The sequence below is a fragment of the Gymnodraco acuticeps genome, unplaced genomic scaffold (genome assembly GCF_902827175.1).
Source record: "Gymnodraco acuticeps unplaced genomic scaffold, fGymAcu1.1, whole genome shotgun sequence".
NCBI lineage: Eukaryota > Metazoa > Chordata > Actinopteri > Perciformes > Bathydraconidae > Gymnodraco > Gymnodraco acuticeps.
This window is the reverse complement of record NW_022990315.1, coordinates 90,524-115,563: the sequence shown is the minus strand read 5'-3', so window position 1 is coordinate 115,563 and position 25,040 is coordinate 90,524. Positions and strand designations below refer to the sequence as shown.

At 41.7% G+C, this 25,040-nt stretch overlaps 3 protein-coding genes across 13 annotated transcripts in view; 1 reads left to right on the top strand and 2 right to left on the bottom strand.

Moving 5' to 3' along the window:
* Window positions 1-25,040, top strand: part of LOC117550545 (histone H1-like) — a 142,592-nt gene that overhangs the window by 51,610 nt on the left and 65,942 nt on the right. The gene's annotated exons all lie outside the window — the stretch shown is intronic.
* LOC117550580 (histone H4) lies at window positions 11,699-12,361 on the bottom strand. The gene has a single exon (XM_034222993.1). It carries the CDS (start codon window positions 12,245-12,247, stop codon window positions 11,936-11,938), a length of 312 nt encoding a protein of 103 aa, XP_034078884.1. The 5' UTR covers window positions 12,248-12,361; the 3' UTR covers window positions 11,699-11,935.
* Window positions 14,298-25,040, bottom strand: part of LOC117550549 (histone H1-like) — a 101,122-nt gene continuing 90,379 nt past the window's right edge. For both annotated transcript variants that reach the window (XM_034222960.1, XM_034222962.1), the window contains exon 3: window positions 14,298-14,643. In XM_034222960.1, the coding sequence (XP_034078851.1) occupies window positions 14,614-14,643 (30 nt within the window). In that variant the 3' untranslated portion in view covers window positions 14,298-14,613. The remainder of the gene's footprint in view (window positions 14,644-25,040) is intronic.

Sequence of the window (25,040 nt, the reverse complement as noted above, 5' to 3'; positions counted from 1 at the left end):
GCATCGTTTGCTGTGAAAGCATATAACTCTGTCCACACAGAATTAAATCCTGTGTTCCTCTGGTACTTCTCTTTGATTTATCCATAGTTCGCTCATGGAGCCGGGGGTCAGGTTATTCGCCTCCAAGAAAAGGCGCTCGCGCGGGACCGTAGCCGGATGTGACGCATATTTTAGTTGACCTAATTAAAACCGTTTTGTTTTTTATTTATGTGTCACAGTATCACCTCAAAATACAAGATACGAAACATTTTCAACCATGCAACAAAATATAAATAGTCCTACAAATACTTTTATTTTATTTCCTTCTTATTTTTGTCTAAGCTCAAGGGAGCCAGAGCAGAGGGCTTAAAGGGCCGCATGCGGCCCGTGGGCCGCGGGTTGCCGAACCCTGCGCTAGCCGGTACTAGGCCAAGTGGAAACGCAACCAAAAACGGGCCGGGCACAGCACGCTTAAACTGCGCTGTAGTGGAAATGCGCCATAAGTGAGCTATAAATCCACAACATTCATTACACTTCCTTTAACCTGTTGAGCCCCAAGCCGGGTTTCAGGTCTCAGGCTCGAGATGACATTCGCAGAACAAATGACCATATCTTCCCTTCTAAAAGGGGAACATTAATAATCCTTGTTCTCAAAGTAATGATAAACCTGTGAGTTGGATGTAGAAAAGTCAGAATCAATATAGATGTTTTTTATTTTAAAGTAAATTCAGATTGAACATAGTAAAAAATGTATAGTTTCTGTCCAAAAAACCCCCATTACTTAAAGTGAAAACCAGCCTTGAATGATGCGATCGGAGACTAAAAGCTTTAGGAATCCAAACTATAACATAATAAGTCAACCCGGTATCACGGCAAGACGTGAACATGTGACGATTTACCATGCTGGGAGACGTGAAGATGTCACGATTTTGTCCCCTTCAAACGTGACAGCTACACGGTATTGTTAACCCATGTTAACCGGTGGAGAAATAACCGGAAATACTAAGCAAATGCTACCCCGACGTAATGATTTATTTTTTAATAGTCACACTCGATTACGGCGATTTTCTTGTTGCCCCAGCTGGTCGACACCTCTGTTAGCAGAAACAAAGGCTACATTAATGTATTAAATCGATGTTAATCCGTGCGTGTGGATGTGGAATTAACGGACGTGACGTTGTGCGATTGAGTTGCCAAGCAACAGCTTCGGTTCATGTTAATTTACAAACTATTCAACTACAACCGTAGTTATATTTAAAAACATGTTAGAAGGCCTCACGAAATACTTTAATGCACATTAAAATGTAAATGTGAAGGAATGTGTGTATAACAAAATACATCGGTCATTAAATGAAACCGGAAATAGACGTAGGCAAGATCATCAGCTCGATGATTGGATGGTTATCCGCAATGCATGCTGGGATTTGGTGTTTATGTGATGTGAAATCTGAAAACGTTTTTTAAAAATACAATAATACTTTATTCCGAGTGTGCTTGCTTTTCTCTTTGAAAGTCATCACATAACGACATTGTAATACACGGTTCGGCTGCATTAAGTATTACATATCTGCCGTAATTCTCTATTTATAGAGCCCTGCTGAGAAGACTTCTGGACAAACAGGAGAACTGCCGCCAAAACTGAAGATGTGACGTGGATCATAAATATATAAGCAATTAAACAACATCTTACATTTATTTTCACACAATGCGTCTCAACACTAATTCGGCTGACTTTTATATTTGATCCAATTGGTAGATAGGCTGTATTTACACCATAACGGTGCAGAGCTGATAGAAAGGCACATCTGATGGTTAAAGCAGAGCTGCCAAGTCTCACCCTTTGAGAGTGAGAGTCACGCAATTTAACCTCTTCACACGCCTCATGGCACACTTGCCATTTCACACGCTTTTTTCCCCCTCTCACAACTTTATAATTATTTTTGTATTTAATGATATATTTCCATAACTTGTTGCTCGAGGCTTGCCGTAGTTCGAATCAGGGACAGGGTGAGTACGCCCTATTCTGCCCCCGATTGGCTGACCGAGATATGTGATAACGAATCATCAGCCCTCGAGGCTAAATCTAACCAACCCAACGAAAGGCACCACGTATACAAACCAATCAGAGGCAGCTTAGGGCGGGTCATTGCGTCTCTATCCTATGAAGAACAAGCTAACTCTATGGCGGAGAAATCGAAAAGTAAACGTGAAACGTCTGTGTCAGCGCCTCAATAATGCCGTGACTGACATTTCCATCTGAAGCGGGAGGTCAAACGGTAGGTAACCACATTATTTTTACAAATATTTTTATTTTGATGAAGTCAACGGTGGGTCTGACTACGTGAGACTTAACGTTACACAGGCTGCTGGTGAGCAGTGTGGCAGGTTGCTGCGGTGGGTTTAACAACAACCGTGACTAATAGCAGTGTTAGTTAAATCATCACGTATTTGCGTGTGTGAGCTAATGGATACTTACTATGAGCTAAGGGAATTTACAGTACTGTACCTGTGCTGTTTGCATTTCTGTCTAATAAAATATTCAATCAATCAAACAGTTACATTTAGCTATATTTTGATCCAGAGGATCTGACTGTGGATGTGGGATACTGGTTTAAAGGAAGCACCAATACAGTATGCTAGTAATAATGTACTATGTTTGTTCCCTTTTTCATTATCACTCTACTTCTAGGTTAAATGTAATTTTGAAAATCTTTTCTGAAATACAAATTTGTAGATACAGAGTTTCATCCGCAAGTTGCTCTCGAAGTTTCTGAAGCCAGCAGCACTGCAGCACCGGGAATTGCATGAAATCCTCTATAAGGACCCATCAAACCAACAGCCATAGGTAATCCTCCAAGTTTCAAATCAGCAGATGCACATATACTATCCACTCACTGATCTCACTCACATAATACTGTTTGTGTTTGTTAGAGGGCTGCTTGTGCAGACAAGTTATGAGTTTGATAATCTCATCTCATCACACACATAGGACTGTTACGTACTCCCCCCCTTTTTGTTGTCCTCTTTGTTCTCTCTGCTGTGCAGGTACACCTGGCTCCGCCTTCCCCAGGTGTTCCCAGTTGTCACTCAGCCGAGCTTGGCCCAGGTGTTCCCAGTTGCCAATCAGCCGAACATAAAAGAGGAGGCTGAAGGAGAAGGAGGAGCCGATCACTACTCCGGATGTCTCTGCTGTGTCAGAGCTCTTTTGCCTTTTTGTTGTGTTTCCTGGAGGACGTGTTAGGATTAGGTTTTCGCGGCTTTATTTCTCCCGTTCTGTTGGATTTTGGGTAGTGGATGAAGGCTCTGGATCCTACGGCCCGTGGTGTGGTTGGCCCAAGTCCCCTACGTCTGTTTGTTTGTTTTACCTGTCCTCCAGTGGAATGATTAAGAATTGTGGCAATAAATGTACGATTACAGTTTAGTGCCTACGTGTGTGTACTTTTGTTTTATGTTGCGGACTGCCTCACGAGCCACTACTATTGAGTAGGGAGGCGGGTCGTAACATATGGGAGCTCGTCCAAAGGCTGTCTCGGGCAGGTGCCGGTGTGGTGGTGAGTAGTATTACTTTGTAAAAGGCCCTTGACAGCATTTATTTGTTTGGTTGGCTGTATAGCGTAGAGTTGCAGTGATGGATTTCGACTTGGAGGGGTTTGTTGGGGATCCGACTCGGGGAAGTTGGATGCATGTAGCAAACAGCAGCTTGGTCTGATCGCAGGCAAATTTGACGTTGTAGTCAATAAGCAGAACAAGAAACAAATCATTAAGGGACAGCTGTTGGCTGCGCTTATAGATCAGGAGGTATTGTCAGAGGAGGAAGTAGACGTTCCCATGGATGACGGGACAGAGGTCTCTCAGAAAGTGAGCGACCTTCAGCTAGAGCTGCGCAAGCTGATGGTTAGAGAGAAGGAGAGTGATAACAGACTGAGAGAGAAGGAGATCGCCTGTAATCTCGAATTGAGGAAATATGAGGCGCAGTTACGTTTGAGGGAGCTGGAGCTGACGTCTTACCAGACGCAGCAGTTGGGGTCTGCGCAACCTCATGATTTTGACGTAGGCAAGTATACTCGGTTTATCCCAGTATTTAACGAAAAAGACGTTGATAGCTATTTTGTCCTGTTTGAGCGTGTAGCAACAACGTTTAAATGGCCTGGGAACATGTGGACCGTTATGCTGCAGTGCGTTCTCGCGGGTAAAGCACAGGAGGTGTATACTGCGTTATCTGAGGAGGTTAGCCGGGATTATGAACAGGTGAAAGCTGCAATTCTGCGCGCTTATGAGCTGGTGCCTGAGGCATACCGTCAAAAGTTTCGTGGTTTGAAAAGACAAGATTGTCAAGCGTATGTGGAATTCGCCCGTGAGAAAGAGGTTCTGTTTGAGCGATGGTGCTCATCGACGTGGACAACATCTCTAGAGGACCTAAAAACATTAGTGCTCATGGAAACATTTAAAAACTGTTTGCCTTACACAGTAGTCACATACCTCAATGAGCAAAAACCGGTGAAACTGTTTGATGCTGCGGTTTTGGCTGATGAATATGTGCTTACTCACAAGACTGTCTACAGTGAGAGGACTAGGGCACAAGCCGGGTTTGTGGACAATAATATCAGAGAAACCCCAGTCTTCACTAAAGTGCCATGGCAGTCCAGCAGGCCAAGAGTTGCTGAGGAAAAACCGGGAGAGGTGAATTGGGGATCTACGGATAGGCCAGTGTGTCATTACTGCAAGAAAAGAGGTCATATTGTTGCGAATTGCTATGTTTTACGGGATGAAAATAAGCATGTAAAGACGGTCGCTTTGGTGAGTACTTCAAAGCCAGGGTCTCACAAATCTGAACTGGAAGTTTTTGCTCCGTTTCTCATGGAGGGAATGGTGTCTTTACCGGGGAAGAACAACAGGGTTCCAGTGACCATTTTGAGGGATACAGCAGCTTCGCAATCCTTTATGATAAGGGGTGTGTTGCCCCTCTCTGAGGAGTCTGCTGTGGGTTCGGATGTTCTTGTGAGGGGGTTTGGTATGCAGTGTGTGGGTTCGCCATTGCATAATATTCATCTTGAGTCAGATCTGGTCACAGGTCCGGTAACTGTCGGGGTTCGGCCATGTCTTCCCATTGAAGGGGTAGATTTGGTCTTGGGGAATGATTTAGCCGGTGACAGAGTGCTCGTTAAGCCGGGAGTGAATGCGGTGGCAGTCACCCGCGACAGTTTTACGGCTACGGGATTGGACAGACCGGTCAGGGATCCTCCATCATGGCGTGAGGGTGGGAAATCAGGTACGATAAGCCCTGGGGCTGTTCATAACCCTGTCGCTGCCTGTGTAGAGGCGCTGTCCAGTGCTAAAAGTGACACCCCTGTCACCTCGGAGACCTCGATCGCTGCGGAGACTCTGGCCAATATGGAGTCTCATTTGGCACACTTGCCTGATGCGCAGCGTGCAGAGGTATTGGAGCTGATCGTGAGGTGGAGGAGCCGGTGTCATACTTCTCAAAGAAATTCAATCAACACCAGCGGGTGTATTCCACCATCGAAAAGGAGGCACTGGCTATGGTTCTGGCTTTGAACCATTTTGAGGTATACGTGGGGTCATCAAACATTCCTCTCACTATTTTCACCGATCACAAACCCCTTGTGTTTCTGCAGAGAATGCGTAACACAAATCAAAGGTTGATGCGGTGGAGTATTTTCATGCAAGCCTTCAATGTTGAGGTCAAACACATTCGTGGCAAGGATAATGTGTGGGCTGATGCATTGTCGCGCTTATAATATAGCAGTTATTGTGTGTTGTTAACCTGTCTGGTGTGTGGAATGAGTGGTGGTGAGCACGTCTGTCAACTAAGGTTGATTGTTGTGATTGTTTTGTTTTAAAAAAAATCACTAACTCATGGTGGGGGTGTTACTTACTCCCCCCTCCCTTTTTGTTGTCCTCTTTGTTCTCTCTGCTGTGCAGGTACACCTGGCTCCGCCTTCCCCAGGTGTTCCCAGTTGTCACTCAGCCGAGCTTGGCCCAGGTGTTCCCAGTTGCCAATCAGCCGAACATAAAAGAGGAGGCTGAAGGAGAAGGAGGAGCCGATCACTACTCCGGATGTCTCTGCTGTGTCAGAGCTCTTTTGCCTTTTTGTTGTGTTTCCTGGAGGACGTGTTAGGATTAGGTTTTCGCGGCTTTATTTCTCCCGTTAGGTCTGTTGGATTTTGGGTAGCGGAGGAAGGCTCTGGATCCTACGGCCCGTGGTGTGGTTGGCCCAAGTCCCCACCGTCTGTTTGTTTGTTTTACCTGTCCTCCAGTGGAATGATTAAGAATTGTGGCAATAAATGTACGATTACAGTTTAGTGCCTACGTGTGTGTACTTTTGTTTTATGTTGCGGACTGCCTCACGAGCCACTACTATTGAGTAGGGAGGCGGGTCGTAACAAGGACCACAATGGAAACAAGTCCACAGGACTTTTTAATGTTATCCTTTTAGCCCAAATGTATGACTGTACCTTGTGCTGTTTGCATTTCTGTCTAATAAAGTATTCAATCAATCAATCACTGATGTGATGAAGATACTTAAAGGGGTGCTTTCAAGTTAGCTATTGTGGTTGTTGATGATTGCTAAAGGGACTCAACACCGGTCTTATTCCCAGTCTCATACTGACATGTTGGTGTTGGGAATGAGAACATATTGCATCAATCTTTCTCCAGAATCGCATACAGCACCTTAATGACCTCTGTGATGTTGTTGATTTATTGTGTCTCTCGTAGGAGAAAAGCTGGTGATCGGCTTCACTACTCGAGCTACACTCAACAGGCTCCTTGATGCAGGAGACATTACAAGTGCAGAGGTTCCAGCAGGCAGCAGTGGCGTTTCTGGTGAGGGCTGTGGAGTATGCCATGAAGAAACTCCACATGAGAGAGCTCCTGATAAAACATGCCATGTTTCTGGATGTCCAGCAGAGGGTAGAGTGTGGAGTGGAAGACGCCTTGTACTTTGTCGACAGGTTAGTTGGGGTATCAAGTCAACTACGTTTATCTATAGTGCCAAATCACAACACAAGTTATCTCAATATACTTAATAAGTAGAGCAGGTTAAAGACTCTTGGCTCTTGTCACATTTTCTTAACATTTTCTTAATAGATTGTAAAGTTTAATGACCACATCTGAAAAACAACCCGTTTCAGCTACATTACTTTACCAGATCAGTGCACATTGTGTTCTTTTTAGGTTTCCTGAACTTCTCCCATACAACGGACCTGACTAGCGTGACAAACTGAGTGAGGAGTTTCTGGACTACCAGTCCATGGACATTGCCATGCCCGAAGACCCAGCCACGTTCGACATTGAGAGCTTTTGGGGGAACTTGGCATCAATGAAGAAGAAGGTAAGAATTATTCTGCACCCTTTGAAATACCCATTGACGTAATCAACTTAATTCTATACAAAAATACTTGAGAGTAATTAGGCTTCCTACATTTTTCAAAGGTGACCGGTATGAGCAGATTTGGGAGGCTCTCCCGTATTACCAAGTTGGTGTTGGTACTTCCACATTCAAATGCTGATGCTGAACGAGTGTTCTCTGTGGTGGGACTGAACAAAACCCGAAAAACTGTTTTGCTCTTGATGGAACTCTATCATCCATCATGACTGTGAAGATGGCAAACCTTGAGCCACAGTGTTTCAAATGGGAGCCCCCTCCCTCTGTCATCAAGGCATCAACACCTACAACATGAGACATGTCATGTAAACCAAAACACACAAACAAAGACATGCACTTTATTTATTTATAATATATATATTATATATATATATATATATATTATTCTGGTTCTAATTTTGTTACTCTTAAAAAAAAATGCACTAAAGGAAAAGGCTGCTATTGGTTCTTAAAAGGCTGCTATTGTTTTCTTTATATTGACATTTTATAAATAAATGTATTTTATTTGTCAAACTTTTATTTGATACAATTGTTTTCATTTCTACTTGTGCTGGTCAATTATTAACACTATATAAGCATGAGGAGGCCGACAGTGCAGGGAGAGCAGCTGGCATGGGGGTGAAGACATCACAACAGTCTTAATGTTCATTTAAATTGAGATATTCCTCTAAATCGGCGTTAAAAAAGGCAACAAAAAAAATCAAAACGCATCTTCCCCCGAAAGTCTCACTCCTACTTTTTACTGAAACTTGGCAGTCCTGTTAAAGCACGTTATTGAATTTTATTATTTTATTATTAGATATTAATAGGATCCCTATAAAGTATATTCATTACTCATTATTCTCTACTAATAGTTCATTAAAGACTGTATATAATGACTAGTTTGCACATCCCTTTCAAGATTTTCTAAGCTAAGGTTTATTGACATATCATATTATACACAACTACTGTGTAGTTATGCAATGAATGAAAAACTTGGGTCGCAGGTTCCTCAACAGTGCATTACAAGCCATCTATCAATATGTGTGTATACTCCACCATTAAACTGTCATTCTGCACATTTCTTATACTATCTACATACATCTTATAAGAGTATAATACATATGTATAATATCAGTTTAATAATAAACAAATAATAAACAAATAAGTGCTTAAACATAGTTAACATTGCAGGAAAGCAATATATTAGACGTTAAGTACTTTGTCAGGCTTAATATTTATCTGTAGATACAAATGTCACTGTGTGCTCTGCATGTGTGACCATTAAAGAATCAGAATCAGAATACATTTATTAGTTCCACAGAGGGGAAATGTGCAGCGTTACAGCAGGAAAGAGCCACATACAGCTTAGTGTTGCATATCTTACATGCGTTAAAAAAGTACTAAGTTAGAATAAAATAAACAATATGCTGAAAAAAAGTTACATAATTTTCAAAAATACAGATCAAAAACAAAACGGCATATATATATTGCACATATAGCTAATATTGCACAAAGTTGGTTTGTATTTAGCAGCAAGGGGTGTTATAGTCTGTGTTGTGGTGTGTGTAGGAGGGTCTACTAGGGGCAGTGCTGGTTGTAAAGTCTGACCGCTGCAGGAAGGAAGGACCTGTGGTTTCAAGAGGGTTTCATCCCTCCATATTCTTCTTAAAGCTTTTTTCTTATTCAAAATAAGACCTTAACCTAAAGTACTCTTTAATGTTTAAATTAAGCCTTATTAGTTTGTCTGTTTTGCACATCCTCCTATTAATATCTAATAATAAAATAATACAATTCAATAACGTGCTTTGACCACCTTTCTATCAGCTGTGCACGGTTATGGTGTAAATACAGCCTATCTACCAATTGGATCAAATATAAAAGTCAGCCGAATTAGTGTTGATACTGCAAGGAGACGTATTGTGTGAAAATAAATGTAAGATGTTGTTTAATTGCTTATATATTTATGATCCACGTCACATCTTCAGTTTTGGCGGCAGTTCTCCTGTTTGTCCAGAAGTCTTCTCAGCAGACTTAATAGAGAATTACGGCAGATATGTAATATTTAATGCAGCTGAGGATCTTGCCTACGTCTGTTTCCGGTTTCATTTAATGACCGATGTATTTTGTTATACACACATTCCTTCACATTTACATTTTAATGTGCATTAACCTGTTAAGCCCGAAGGTCCCCGCCGGCGGGGACCCTGGGTCTTTTTTTCACGATACTGTGTCTCAGGGGATCTTAATATTTAAGAACCTATTAATGTGTTATACCAGATTAACGGAAATAATCTCAGCTAACTGCCGATACAAACCATGTTTACCAAAACAAAACACAAGTCTCACAAGAAGCATCTAAATTACCCCGGAGTGAAAAATGCTAACGGACATTGGCACAGAACTCAAGATAAAAGTACCCTTATTACTTATCATAGCTGCACTTACAATATATCCGATTAAAGCTGAGACTCCATAGATTATGTAGGTATATAGTATCATCACTGAGTGATCCGGACTCGCGACAGGGGAAGCAAATACAGTCATCACAACACGTACCTTTACGAAGCTTCTAGGGAGATCGTCTCACAAGTAGCTGTCAATCTGATCAAAGTACGTGTTCAATGGCATTAAAATGAGAAAAAACGCGGCTGAATCTGTTAATCCATAGGTTCTTAACGTCCATGTATAAAAAACTGATTACATTTATAATCCATAATTTCATTTTTATGTAAAAATCGGAGAGTAAATGCTAGCTGCTAATGGTAACCACCACAGCTAGCTGCTGCTTCGTCTCGGCGATGCAGCAGTCTTACACATACACATGACCAAATAAGGACTATGTGGGAGTTCCCCTCGATTCCATTGGCTCTGACTGTCAGAAAGAGATGTCAAAATCGAGCAAGGGGGGGCCATAGATATGGAAAATCCACCCAAATGGCCCCAGAAGAGGTTTTTTTTTGCTAAATATGTCTAAAAAGGTCAAATATCACTTGTTTTGCATCAATCTTGATACAGGGTACTTATTATATGTTGTACTTTGGATTCCTAAAGCTTTTAGTCTACTAACCCATCATCCAAGGTTAGTTTTCACCATAAGTACAAAATATTTTTTGGACGGACACTATAATTTACGTTTTTTTACCATGTTCAATCTGAATTTTCTTTAAAATAAAAAACATCTATATTGAATCTGACTTTTCTACATCCAACTCACAGGTTTATCATTACTTTGAGAAAAAAGATTATTAATTTAACCCTTTTAGAAGGGAAGATATGGTCATTTGTTCTGGGAATGTCATTTTCGAGCCTGAAACCTGAAAAACAGCCTCAGGGTTTAACAGGTTAAAGTATTTCGTGAGGCCTTCTAACATGTTTTTAAATATAACTACGGTTGTAGTTGAATAGTTTGTAAGTTAACATGAACCGAAGCTGTTGCTTGGCAACTCAATCGCACAACGTCACGTCCGTTAATTCCACATCCACACGCACGGATTAACATCGATTTAATACATTAATGTAGCCTTTGTTTCTGCTAAAAGAGGTGTCGACCAGCTGGGGCAACAAGAAAATCGCCGTAATCGAGTGTGACTATTACAAAATAAATCATTACGTCGGGGTAGCTTGGTATTTCCGGTTATTTCTCCACTGGTTAACATGGGTTAACAATACCGTGTAGCTGTCACGTTTGAAGGGGACGAAACCGTGACATCTTCACGTCTCCCAGCATGGTAAATCGGCACATGTTCACGTCTTGCCGTGATACCGGGTTGTAATAAGTACCAGGGCTGCCTCTTGCCAACTTGTGGCCCCACGCAAAGTGATGTGATGAGGCCCTCTGTGTCTCTGAGGATTATCAGTAATCATTTCAAAGTGACACAGAGACATTGGATTAACCTTCAGCAGCGTTTGTATGCGTTTTAATGCCAATGAACACAACTTTTGATCAGAAAACAGCAACGGTTTTGTTTGTGCAATATTGTTGTGCATGGGGCTTAACTGGCTAAGTGACTACTACATTCAACTGACTCCTTTTATTCTCAATTAAAGGTTCATTCCATTTTAATATACATCACAATTGTATTCCCGAGAAAAACATTGAACTTTTATGAAAAATATTATGTACAATATAATTTCTGAAAGATAAATCTTCCAATGTTGACATTTCACTAAATAGGCAACGTTTGCAATTGTTCTCATTATAAATGTGTAAAATGATTATTCACTGAACACACTTTACAGTCCAGTGCACAGTTCTCCTTTTACTAAGAATATTCACCCATGGTTAGATTGTATACCCATCATAAATATAAATAAATTACTACGAGTTAGTTTATTCTCTCAATTTGAGGTACAAACCACTTTGTTTAATAGTATTGACATTTTTTAACACAAGGGATTATACCCTTAATAATTAAATGGATTTACATTTTCATACAGGACTTCAAGTTTTTGATGATACTAAAAAAGGATCAGATAAATTGTTCTTAAGCTATCACAAGGACAGAGGCTCTCAAAGTGAGGTGGGTGGCTCTTAAAAGAGCCTTTGTGTGTTTCAGTCAGATGAGTTTATCCCCCGAAGCCGTACAGGGTGCGGCCCTGCCTCTTCAGAGCGTACACCACATCCATGGCGGTCACCGTCTTCCTCTTGGCGTGCTCGGTGTAGGTGACGGCATCGCGGATCACGTTCTCCAGGAACACCTTCAGCACCCCGCGGGTCTCCTCGTAGATCAGACCGGAGATACGCTTCACTCCGCCGCGGCGAGCCAGACGGCGGATGGCGGGCTTGGTGATGCCCTGGATGTTATCACGGAGCACTTTGCGGTGGCGCTTAGCGCCTCCTTTGCCGAGTCCCTTTCCGCCCTTTCCTCTTCCAGACATAATTGCAGAGTTATGATGTACTCACTATGGATATCGCCCATATTTAAAGCTGATATGCGGACCTGGTTGAAGACACCCTGGTTAATTCTAGCCCGCCATTTTGTCCTGTTCCTTTGTTCCCTCTCTGCTGCTCTTTTCACACACCGTGAGCGGATGCGTTTCCGGTTACGACAACCATCCTTCAAAATAAAAACCAGCAAATGGTTTCACAATTTCACATTTTGACACAAGCAATAAAATCATCTAATAATGTCGTTTGTATCTCATTTATTTAGTGCATGTATTACACCATATTAACCTCCAACATTGCATTTTGTAGGCCTGATGCTAACCAACTGCTATTTAGTTTTTTTATATAATTATTTCACATTTAAATGTAATATTTACATAAACTTATATATTAAGATATAGTTAGAAATGGTATATGTATCTTAAAGTTAGTGATATTTTATTATTAAAACTGGTTTGCATGTTTCTCAAATACTTCCTCAGAGACAGAGTTAGGGTGTGTAGTTTTGTAAAATATTATAACAACTCAAAGATATTGTTAAGGACATGTCAAACTTTCAGAGCAATTGAAAGTACATACTACATTTCTTATAAATGTTGTCGACCACAAAATACAAGGCGACCAGGCAAAACCACATATTGTGAAACACGCCCAGACACAGAAATGTAAGTGAAAATAAATGCAGAAATACATTAAAGATATATAATAATGTGTGTTCTGTATTATTCTCACATTTTATTTGTGTATTTATATTCCTGTTTTTTCCCTGTATTTCTGCATTTCATGTATTTGTTTACTCGTGTCACGCTCTTTCCTGCATAGCTGTGTACTCGTTGTGCGCATAAAGGTACAAATTCACTCAAAATCACAGCGGGAACTTTAGTTGGGCGTTCGTTGTTTTGGGCTCAACACATACCTTATTTTGGTTTCAAACCCTGCTTAAGTTTTGCACCAAATGACACATCCCCATTGTAGCCATCCACAGACAGATGGGAGAGGACGAGGGAGAAAATGAAATGCAGGAAGTGTTGATTGGCCGAGAAAAGACAGACAAAGTGAATTAAGAGTGAATGCCAGTGTTTTCAGGTAGAATCAGCATGTGGGCCGTGGCTCAGGTGGAAGGCAGCTGACTTCCAGCTACATGTAATAATGTAGTTAATACATGTATACGTTGATGTTGTTGAGCCTTTCTGAGGCTATAACTTCGTAAAGTTGAAAAATAATATTCAGGAATAGAAATCCCTCTTTACAAAAGTGTCTGTTTGCAGTGTTTCCCAGCCTCCTTAGGCTTTTCAATCGTTACACTTGAATAAATACAATATTGATTACATGAAAATATGATTGAATCTTCATGGTTCAGTTATTCTAAGGCTTTCCTCATTGGGAACGGAAAAAGAAAGGTCACGCTGTTGAGATGTCTCATCTCAGTGGCAGAATAGTATAGTCATAACAATACTTATAATAATTGTATTTACATTCAATACAAACTAAATATTTAGGATTAAAAACTCACTTAATAAAATACACAAAACATCATTATTCATGTATGAATTATATTCTTTAAATACTGTTTATAGCTCTACTATTTTCTGCTTGACTACATTATTGTTATAGAGATACATTTCCATTATTCATTGAATTCATTTGAATATAAAATGTACCCAAAATACATTTAGATTAATAAGGTGAAGTTTCATTTATTATTTATTCATGATATTTAATTAATAAATGAAACCCTAAAATAACACGTTGATATTGGTCCTGCTTTTCTACTGGCCGGACTTTCATGTGATTATTTACTAACCTGCTATATATCATTTAAAATGAGCATATTTAGTAGTTTCACTGATTGTGAGGAATATACAGTATTACTTCAAACTAGTAGTCGCTTATAAAAACACTATGGTCGATTTCAAAGTGTTTGCATTATAACCAATTTCTATGGAAATGTCTATAATAATTATAATATACTTTGTATTAGCTAACATATAACTTATACTTTCGTCCAAATCAACTGAAAATAAGTGCAGAAACCGAATGTATGTTTGTATAAATATACCTTTATATCCAGATTGTATTGTTAAATAAAGCAAACTAATGTAAATGTTCCAGGTCAGGTACTAGTACAATGTACTTCAGATAATATTGGAATATTGAGGTAAATTCCATGTGGTATGAAAGCACAACATGGAATATTAGAATATATAGTGTGTCATGTGGTGATGTACACAAAACATGTATGTTTTGTTCAAATTGTATTTATGCTAAATTATATATTATTATATAGGAGAGTGCTCTTTCGGTGTATGTGGGTGGCTCTTAAAAGAGCCTTTTGGAGATGAAGTAGAGGATCTGTTTACTTCCTCGATGCTTTCCTGGCTGGTGCCTTCTTCACAGCTTTCTTGGGGGTCGCTGTCTTCTTGGGGGTCGCTGCCTTCTTGGCCGCCACCTTCTTCTTCGGGCTCTTAGTGATCTTCTTCACGGGGGTTTTCTTGGCAGCAGTAGCCGGCTTCTTCGCTACCTTCTTGGGAGTTACTGCCTTCTTGGCAGCTGGCTTCTTAGCGGCGGGTTTCTTCGCTGCTGCTGCTGCCGGCTTCTTGGCTTTGGCTGCGGGCTTCTTCGCTGCCTTCTTGGGCTTCTCGGCGGCCTTGGCTGCCTTGAAGGAGCCGGTGGCTCCGGTTCCCTTGACCTGCACCAGGGCTCCATTCTCGAGTAACCTCTTCACGGCACGTTTAATGTGAGCGGTGTGTTCGTAGCCCTGAGCGGCCAGCGCCTTCTTCACCGCGATGTAAGAGATCCCTTTGCGGTCCTTGGAGGCGGTGACCGCCTTCAAGATGAGCTCAGCGGCTCCGGGACCAACCTTCTTGGCCGGCTTGGCTGCCTTCTTCTTCGGGGACTTGGCTGGTGCCTTTGCCGGGGCGGCGGCGGCGGAGACTTCAGTGGGAGCTTCTTCTGTGGCCATGATGCTGTCAGGAGGATTCTCGGTCTGATGAGACGGAGAGAGAAATCCCAGCGAAGAGAGGAACTTAAACTCACCATGAGAACCGTAGAGACTCAACTCAGTGGCTCACACAGGAGCTGCAGAAAAACTGTGCCACTTTGTGCTTTCTCTTCAGCTAAAACTGTAAAAAATACACATTTAGAGAACGAGTTGAATTTCAAAGGTTAATCGAATTGATAGCGGAATACTTAATCTTCATATAGAAGCGAAATAAAGCTTTGAATATTGTTGTGTTTTCATTGGGAAGCCTTTAAACCTCCTAAAACTACTGCCGTGAGAAGGACTAATCTGCGACTTTTTCCTATAAATGATCTCCTGAACAACTTAAAATGCTTCATATTCTCAATAAAACTAGTAATATAGTTAGGCGAGATGTTGTTTTAAAGACTCAAGGTGAAAAAAGGCAGTAGTTGTAAACAATTATTTGTTAAACAGAGGTAATTCTGCTGTCTGCAAACACACTCCCATCAGGACAGGCCCTGGCTGTGTTTTAAATACAGTCTTTGTTACTCAACAGTGAGAGACCTTCATTTAGCACAGCTTTTCTCATGTACATCACAATACAACTATATTTATATAGTAGTATGATTTATAATAACAATCTGAAATGTGTTAGACAGATTATATATCTAACCCTGTAATGACAGAAAGGCTCTCATACAGACACGCACTCCCTCTGGTAGTATATGAACTCCCTTTAACTGTCAAACTTGTTTTTTATCGAATTCTGAGAAAAATGGAAAGTAATTTATTCTTGACGCAAACACAGGGGATCATGAAATCAAATGAATAATACCCATAAAACCTCTTTGTGTTATACTGTGATCAGAATAATTACATTCAAGGAGATTTAGAAACGTATGACCCTTGTTTGATATAATTTGATTAGTACAAATTATTTATTCGCCAAATTGCTGCCCTCTTATTGCTATTGTGTTTTTACATTTCAGATACTTCTGACCATAACTGTCATAAAATGCTTTGAATATGCGATATAGTCTGAGGTATTGTTCTAATTTGTCAAGAAATGTGCTATTTTTTGTACAATTTATTTAATGAGAAAATGCAAATGTCCCTGTTTTGTGGTGAATAAAGATTATCCTATGCTAAATTCCACTATCCCTTATTTCTTGTTTCTTTTTTACTTATGTGCAAAAATATATAACGGATACATCGCCTTTTTTAAGAACCTATCTCATGGAAAATGAGCATTATGAGTTGGGCAACAACCTAAACAACTGGAGGCTGGGTATTTCTTCATATTTTTTATTTGTATTAAAAAACATCTCTCCGCTGTTGTCAGTGAGTATTTTACAAAGACTGAAACAGCGCCCCTCTAAATTAATGTGTGGTGAAACACAGTATTGCACGCTACACTCACTCTATACTACACCCGCAGTCCGCTGTGTCAGGGACATGTCAAGGAAAGCCCGCCGGCCTTCCCTCCCAACGATTTGATTGGTCGGAAGGAAAGCCCGCCGGCCCTAACGTGCCGTGCGTGACGCTGCATATCACATACACAAGTTGCCTTAGCGACAAGAGGCAGATATGACATCTCCCTTCTACACAATATAATACTTGCAACCAGTGCTGGAATTGGGCCGGTACTCACCGGTACGCAGTACCGGCACTTCTGGTTCTGACCCATGGAGTACCGGCACTTCTTGCTCAGTACCGGCATGCTGGCGGTACTCCGGTACTCATGCACCTCAACACTCTCCCGCCGTTCTTATTATACATCCATATATATATATATACAGCCGCCCGGTACTCAGTAGATGCGTCATGAGGTGCCGAACGGACATTCTCATCGCTCTAACCGCTGGAGTTTCACAGCGGCTGTCAGCTGTTTACTCCTGTCATTCAAACAGAACGTGCTGGAGAGGGGGCGGGGCTTATCTTCTCCATGTAAATACTGTGGTGGAAACGACCAGTGGCGGCGCCAGAGATTTTCTCTAGGGGGTGCTGTGGGGTAGCTTGACGTTTCATAGAGGGTGCTCAAACATTAAGGGTTTCCCATTAATGCACCAGCCTACAGAAGATTTTTTTTTAAATATTGAAGTTAAAAGCATCAATCTGGTGCACTTTGAGAACAAAATGAAGAGATCTATGGATATACTGTATCTCTCAACATACATATGAAACAGAACTGTAAACAGATTTTCTATTTCTTTATAGATAAATCACTCCCCTTTTAAAACAAACCGTTTCAGACCCACTGAGATAACTAGACTAAAGTTAACTATCTAAACACTGAGAGTCCTTTACTTCACCTGAGCTGAGGTTATCTGAGACTCTCCGTCTGACAGGAGAGAGTTCTCCCTCCACCTTGTTGTTGAAAAAGCTCCTTATATCCGTTAGCTTGGCTAGCGAGCACCAGATGCTAACCACAACGATCTCCGGTAGATACCCACCGGTGCGCGAGCTATCGCTCGCTTGCGCACGCACACAAAATGGCTCGTGCCACACACACACACAGAGCAGAGCTTGAATGAAACAGACCCAGAAGTAAGCTACTTGTACTCACAAGGCCTATTATGTGTAGAATCCCTCTCGCTTTCAGTTGGTTTTGATTGAGTGTCCACATGTGGACGTTTAAGGACTAAAAAACGATCCATTTTTCACTTTGCTGTTAGCAAATAATGTGGGGCTCCAGCTAACAGGAAGTCACTCAAGTGTCACAAAGTAATTTAGCCTATGGGTAGGTCAAAAATCTAATGGGTGCTGGCCATTGGCCTAATCATATCACCTGTGTTGGCTTTATGTTTTTGGTCAAACATTTGTTTGTTTCACATTTGCATTGATGTAATCAATAATGTTTCTGATTTAATTTAATAAAAATAATATTAATAATTTTCGAACAAAACACATATTTCTTGGGGGTGCTTAGGGGGTGCTTTGGCAATCCTGGGGGGTGCTTCAGCACCCCCTAGCTCCCCCCTGGCGCCGCCCCTGGAAACGACTATGTCAAAATTAACCTATGACCGTGATTTAATAGTAATACACGTTTCAAAATAATAATAATAATAATGCCGAAGTAACAACATACTGAAAACTGTTAGTAAAACCATGTTTTAATGCTTTACAATTTACATACCTAGATGCACGTGTGTTGTGTTTATGCAGTGCAACTCCCACCCAGTGGGTGGCTATGTAGAGTGATAGAACAGAGCAGGCACGCCCCCGAGAGAAGGAAAGCAAGTCACGTCACAAATTAGCATTTCTAAAATGTTAGCGTGGATTAATAAAAGTGCAAAAAGACAGCGGTTGTCGCCGGAAGAAACTTCAAATACAGAGAATGCTGTGCCTGTGTTGGAAATTGTGTCTGATGGGGAGCTTTCTTTGGTTGATCCTCCTGCTCCAAGTTCTAGTGCATTAGCATTAGCACTAGCTCCGCCGCCTCCTCCAGAGCCTCTAACGTTAGCTGCTGCTGGCTCAACTGCCACCACCAACACCGGGCAAAGCGATGCACCTGACTGCTGGACAACGGACCAGGTGCAATATTTTTGCAAGACCAATGCATGGCTCCTTCTTAAAGATAAGAAGCTAGGATGTCGGATATGCAGAGATGTCAAATCTTTGGGAATGCACACTGGACAAGGACTGAAACTGTCAACTGAATGGGGTGAGTGTGCAGTGTCTCATTTCGGTGTTGACAAGGGCAAACAACAAGCTAGCCTGAGAAAAAAAAATCAAAGAACATAAAGAATCACAAGCCCATGTAAAAGCTGCTGACATCCTTACATCTGCTTCACGTGAAACTATTCAACATCAAGTGCAGTCTATGCATACATCTGAATTAGACACCACTATCAGAGTTTTTCGAACGGCATATAAAATTGGCAAACATAGCCGGCCATTCACAGACATGCCAATTGATTTGAATGTACAGAAACTGAATGGGCTGAACGTGGGCAGGGTTTTGCACTCCAATAAAACCTGTGGCGAAATCATCGACCACATAGTCCATGAGCTGAAGAAAAAAATGGCAAAAGACATTACAGAAAACCAAAGAAAACTCTGTGTTTTGGTCGATGAATCTACCACTATTAGTGGTAAAACGGTGCTTGTTGTGTGTCTACGCTCAGCATTAGCTGATGCTGAGCCCGAAACGTTTTTTTGGGAGCTGATCGAGTTGGATGGAACAACGGCTGATGACATCACAAAGGCGTTAATGGAGTGTCTTGGAAGAGATTTTAACGAGGACTTTTTAGGTCAGTGTTTCGTTTCTTTTGCATGTGATGGGGCTTCAGTCATGCTAGGGAAGAGAACAGGCGTTGCTACCCAGTTGTGTAGTAAATTCCCAAGCCTGTTTGTGTGGCACTGCTCCAATCATCGTCTAGAGCTGGCAGTTGTGGATGTGGTCAAGGAGGTCTCAGGGCTCAATCATTTCCAGATCTTTTTTGACAAACTCTATTCCTTGTTCCATGCCTCCCCCAAAAATCAGAGGCAGTTAGCGCAGTGTGCGCAAGCAGTCGGACAGCGTCTCCTGGTGATAGGGCGTGTTTTGTCCATCCGCTGGGTGGCTTCAAGTGAAAGGAGCGTCAGAGCAGTCTGGGAAAACTACCGAGTGCTTCATGATCACTTCACAAATGCTGCAAACGACACGAGCAGGGATTCCAGAGACAGAGCAAAGTACAAGGGCCTGGATGATGTGCTCACATCTGCAACGTTTGTCAGCAATCTGGGACTGATGTACGATGCGCTCACAGAGCTCAGCGACCTCTCTCGGCAACTCCAAAAAAGAGAGATGACACTGCCTACAGCAGATAGGCTCTTAACTCGAGAAATACGAGTTTTTGAATCCATGGTCACCATGCCTGGCCCACACATGACTACAGTTCATACAGCTCTAGCTGAGAAGTCCTTCAAGGGTGTTGCCCTGCGTGAGAATGGCAGGCTTGTACAGATGCATGGAGGTCAGTTTTTCCGCAGTATGGTAGAGAATCTGAGACACAGAATGACTTCCACAACCTCCTCTCATGTCAGCACAAGAGAAATCCCATTACATGGCCGGGAGGCCCGGGACAATCAGCTAGTCCAGGACATGAAAGTTATCCATCCTGGAAGTTGGCCTGAAGAGGAGTTAGACGTACAGTATGGGGACGTAGAGGTGCTACGTTTGTGCGAAGTGCTGAAAGTGGACAGAAGAGAGACTGTTCAGGGCTTTTGCGAATACAAGGAAACCAGGGCATCCCGTACACCTGCTGCCATGGAGCCTCTACTGAAAGCAGTCCGAACCATCGCTGTCTCCACTAGTGAGTGTGAGCGGGCATTCAGCTGCATGAACGATATCCTTACTGCAAAAAGGAATGCTCTCTCTGTCAGCCGACTGTCCAGCCTGGTTTTCATTAAATGTAATGGACCATCACTAGGACAGTTCAATCCGGAACAGTATGTGAGGTCCTGGCTGGCAAAGGGAAGGAGAAGTGCTGATGAAAGAGCCTGTCTAGCTCCAGCCCCTGATACTGATGTCCCCAAGGCCTTCTGGAGCCTTTTCTAACAATGTGAAGTATATTGCAAAGCAGCTCACCCAGTGAGAAGACTTTTGGCATAATGTGCCGATTTGTACAGATCCTGGAGATAGAAGGACTTCAGACCAACCAGGGAGTTATCTGATCAGCTTGGTTGGTGTTCAATGTAACTCTTTACCATGGCTCAGACTTTGTTACTTGCAGTTACAGTTTCTCATTTTAGATTGTGCACATTTTGCATTTGTTTTTACATGTTCTTTGTTCATGCTCTTTATCATTTTTCTGAGTTGGAAAGTTAGATTGCATCATAGTTTACTTTATACATATTTGTATTCTTCAGTGGTGAAGTATATTGCAAAGCAGCTCAGCCATGTGAGAAGACTTTTGGCACTTTTTCGTTTTTCGTTTTCTGAGTTGGAAAGTTAGATTGCATTCAAAATGTACAGAAATACTTAATTTTGTTAAAGCTTTTTATAAAAAATGCTTCTGACCAGAGCTTTGTTTCCTTGTCATTAATGTTGAACACCACCAGAGGGGCTCTCACCTGAAAGGTCTCTGCTTCATGTGTCTTCAGCAGAAGATCTAGACTTTGATTGCTATATTTTCAGTTAATATTGACCTTACTGGGCTTTAGCCATATCCGCTGCCTATCATAAAAAATGTTAAGTACAGTGAACCTTTCTAAAATATACAGTAGTAAAGAGACAAACCCACCAGCATTATAGTAGCCAAATTCTTGTTTGTGGGCTGTATATATAAAATTGACTTGAAAAAGTTGCTGATTTTAGAGTACTGGCACCTTTTTCATTCCAATTCAAGCACTGCTTGCAAGTATAGAGTAGTGGCTGATGTTTTAGTCAGAAACAGGTAAACTGTAGTGTACACGTACTACTAATAACTTTAGTGCGAGTAAGTTACGTATTTGCACGGTAAGAGACTGTATATCAACCAAGCGGCAAACTCTGGGGAAGAGCCGGGACGCCAATACGAAGTGCCACACACTGCAGTTCCTATATTGGCCGATAGGGACTGGCTGCAGAAAGGAGCAATTTCCATAGACCCCCATGTTAAAATGCCCAACTTTACAGCAGAAAAAAACATGTTTCTACCCATGGATACAATACATATTATTATGAATATAGTTAAGTTCCACCTTCATGATTATGGATCTGTGAGTGAATTGTTTTCTAACACGACCCTTTTATTTATATTAGGTCTTAAAGTTTTTGCATAAATTAGGGCGTGGTCACATTGAGTGACGGCTCTGTCAAGTGACTGCTGCTGCTAGCTTCTTGTCTCTCTGCTAGCTGCTCCGTGAAGCTACAGGGACTCTGCCTGCTCAGCTCATCCAGGAAACACAACTTGAAGCCGGCCGTGGTTGTTTGTTCTTCATGCTTATATATCGGACTATTGTGACTCGCTCTGCGGTTAAAACAGACGGTGCTTGCATGCGGTTTTGCGGTAAGTGAAAATCGAGTACTTATTTATGTGTTAATGATTTTAATCGGCTACGTAATGAATGTTAAGGCTTGGTTTAGTGTGTAAGCGAGTGGTAGCTACATCGGTGCTAACGATGCTAATCGTAGCCTACAAGTTAAAATAATAGACTGTAGGCCTATAAAGGTTAAAACGAAATAGACAAGTGTTAAGCGTTAAGTGGGATAATACTGTTGAACAAACGGCTTCCGTTTGAGGTTATAACATAAGGTCATCCTTGTAACTTAGAGAGATATTTTATTATGTAGGTATAGGAACTGTATGCATCGCTAAGGTTAATTTAAATTGGCTATGCTCAAGTATGTAGACAAGCTAATGTCGAAGTAGTGTATGTGAAATCAACCTCACAATAAGATGTGTGTATATTACAATTATTAATGTCATATTTCAAGATGATTACTTATATATTACAATATGGTTGGTTGAGCTGGAGTTCATTATCGAGCTTACACGTTAACGTCACAGTCATCTGAAGAACGAACCCAAACCTTGTTGTTTTTATTAATTGCATTACCAAATGGGTATCAAATAAACAGTAAGCATTGGTAACACAACTTCCAAAGTTACAGTAAAATAAAAAGGCCCCTGACTCGGACAATACACAATCCAACATGTTCAACAGAACATGTTATATTGTTTGTACACATGGTACTTTTCATATATATCTATTTGTTTAAGGTGTCCAGGTGATGCAGACAGGCTGGACCAGAGAGTGAGAGACAGAACTGGACTCCTCACAGCAGTGAACTTCAGCACAGGTACAAAGACTCTTTTTTTCATACTGTACAAATAATCAAGAAAGATATTGGTTTAAATTAGGGATGCACGATAATTATCGGCCCGATAATTATCGGTCCGATATTAGGAATTATGACGTCATCCCGATAAACCCGATACCAGTATTAATAGCCCCGATAATATACAATATATTCTTTGGGTAAAAAAAAAGAAAAAATTACTGCGGTGTGGATTGGGATGAGGGGCGCTTGTTTTTCACTCGGCTCCTCCCGTTTTGCCAGTACTGTGGTATTAGTGGTTTAGGAAGAGGGGAGTTCTTCACAAATCCAGCGCTCCCTAACTCATGCCTGGCTGTGACGTAAATGGTGTGCGGCCGTGAAGCCAGGACAGTAAACAAACATGTCGTCGGTGGTATGGGCGTTGGAGCTATGTGCAACTCAAGGCATATGCTCGAACCGGAGCTGCCTGGACGCTGCAATCGTGTTGCGCACTATCCGTGCTGAGTGTGCTGACTTTTAGTACAATGTCCGACTGTCTGCCTTCCTGCATAAAGTCAAGTGCTCGGCGCAGTTGTGGCGAAATGTCGCTCCTCTGTTTTCATTTAAACAGCTCCTTATATCCATTATAACTAGCTAGCTAGCACCAGATGCTAACAACAACAATGCACGTAAGGTCTCTCGCTCGCTCGGGCCACACATACACACACCCTCCCGGTCCTCCAGATGGCCAGTCGGTGCCTGCCGGTGAGCGTGGAAGTGTGGTCTGTAGAGATGTTAAGATTCACCGATTCGCATCGGTGCACCGGCATAAACGTTCAAGATGCGAGTGCACCGGTTGAAAGAGTGCACATCGGCTACAGTTTGGGTTGAACCGGGTTGAACTCGCGATGCATCGATGGCGTAGCGTCTTTGCATCGGTAAAAAACCGATTCATTCATATAAAATCCCCTCATCTTGTCAACGCTCAGCAGAGACGATCTTTGATATTTGCTTCGCCACTACGGAGGCCGAGAGTCTCAGTTATCAACACACACGGAAGTCGAGGAGAAAGAGAAACACAGCGCACCGAAAAATACCTACAAATCAAACGTTTGGTAACACTTCGGATTGTTCAAGAAAGACGGTGTAATAGTCCTTTATGCTATATAGTTGACCGCAGGTCATGGAGAGTAATAAGGTATCCGTAGACCTTTGTATGAGGTATCTTTATTACTTAACAGGTCTACAGCCATGATACATAGATCCGTCCTAGATGCGGGCTTGCATACACACAGTATCACTCCGCAGCCGCACCCCATCAGTAACGTCCTGATGGTATATGTGCGCGGCACAGACGGTCAACTTGAAAAATCGCTCGCAAATTGTTAACGATGCCGAGCCGATTTAAAGTACACAAGTAGTACGAGGAACTTAGCGACGCACATAAAGAGGCGACATGGGGTCTGCGGCTGAAAAGAGAAACCTGAAAGTTAGACATATGAGTTAAATCACTCAGTGAGGTGTTCTGTCAGAGAGAGTGGTGTTTAGTTTACAGCAGCCTGTGACGGCCAATAATAATTTAAATGTATTCCTCACTGTAAGCAGTTATGAAATACCTGTTTGTGAAAGAGGTTATTTGTATTATTTATTGTTCATATAGAACCCACCGCTTTCTGCTCACTGGTGAGTTAGCCTATGAATGAGTGTTAAGCACATCAGGCTGGCAGCTGTATGGGCATTGCTCTATGGTAGCTGTTATTTGCACATTGTTAATCATGAGCAATGCATCCTTACATTGTTTAACTGTGAGGTGTTATACAATTGTACTCTGGAGAGCTTTTAAAGGTAAAAAAATAAACGGCATGATGGGATGTGCAGTACCAAATATGTAAAGCACTTTTTTGTTAATGTATGATTTGCTGCATATAAGGAATAAAACAAAAATCCTCTGTCGTACCAAATTGAAGTATCATTATTTTTGCATCGTGTTGAATCGCATCGTATCGCACCGAATCGCATAATGTTGAATCAAATCGTATCGAACTGTATCGCAACAGGGGTGAATCGTATCGTATCGCATCGCCTGGTGTTTCAA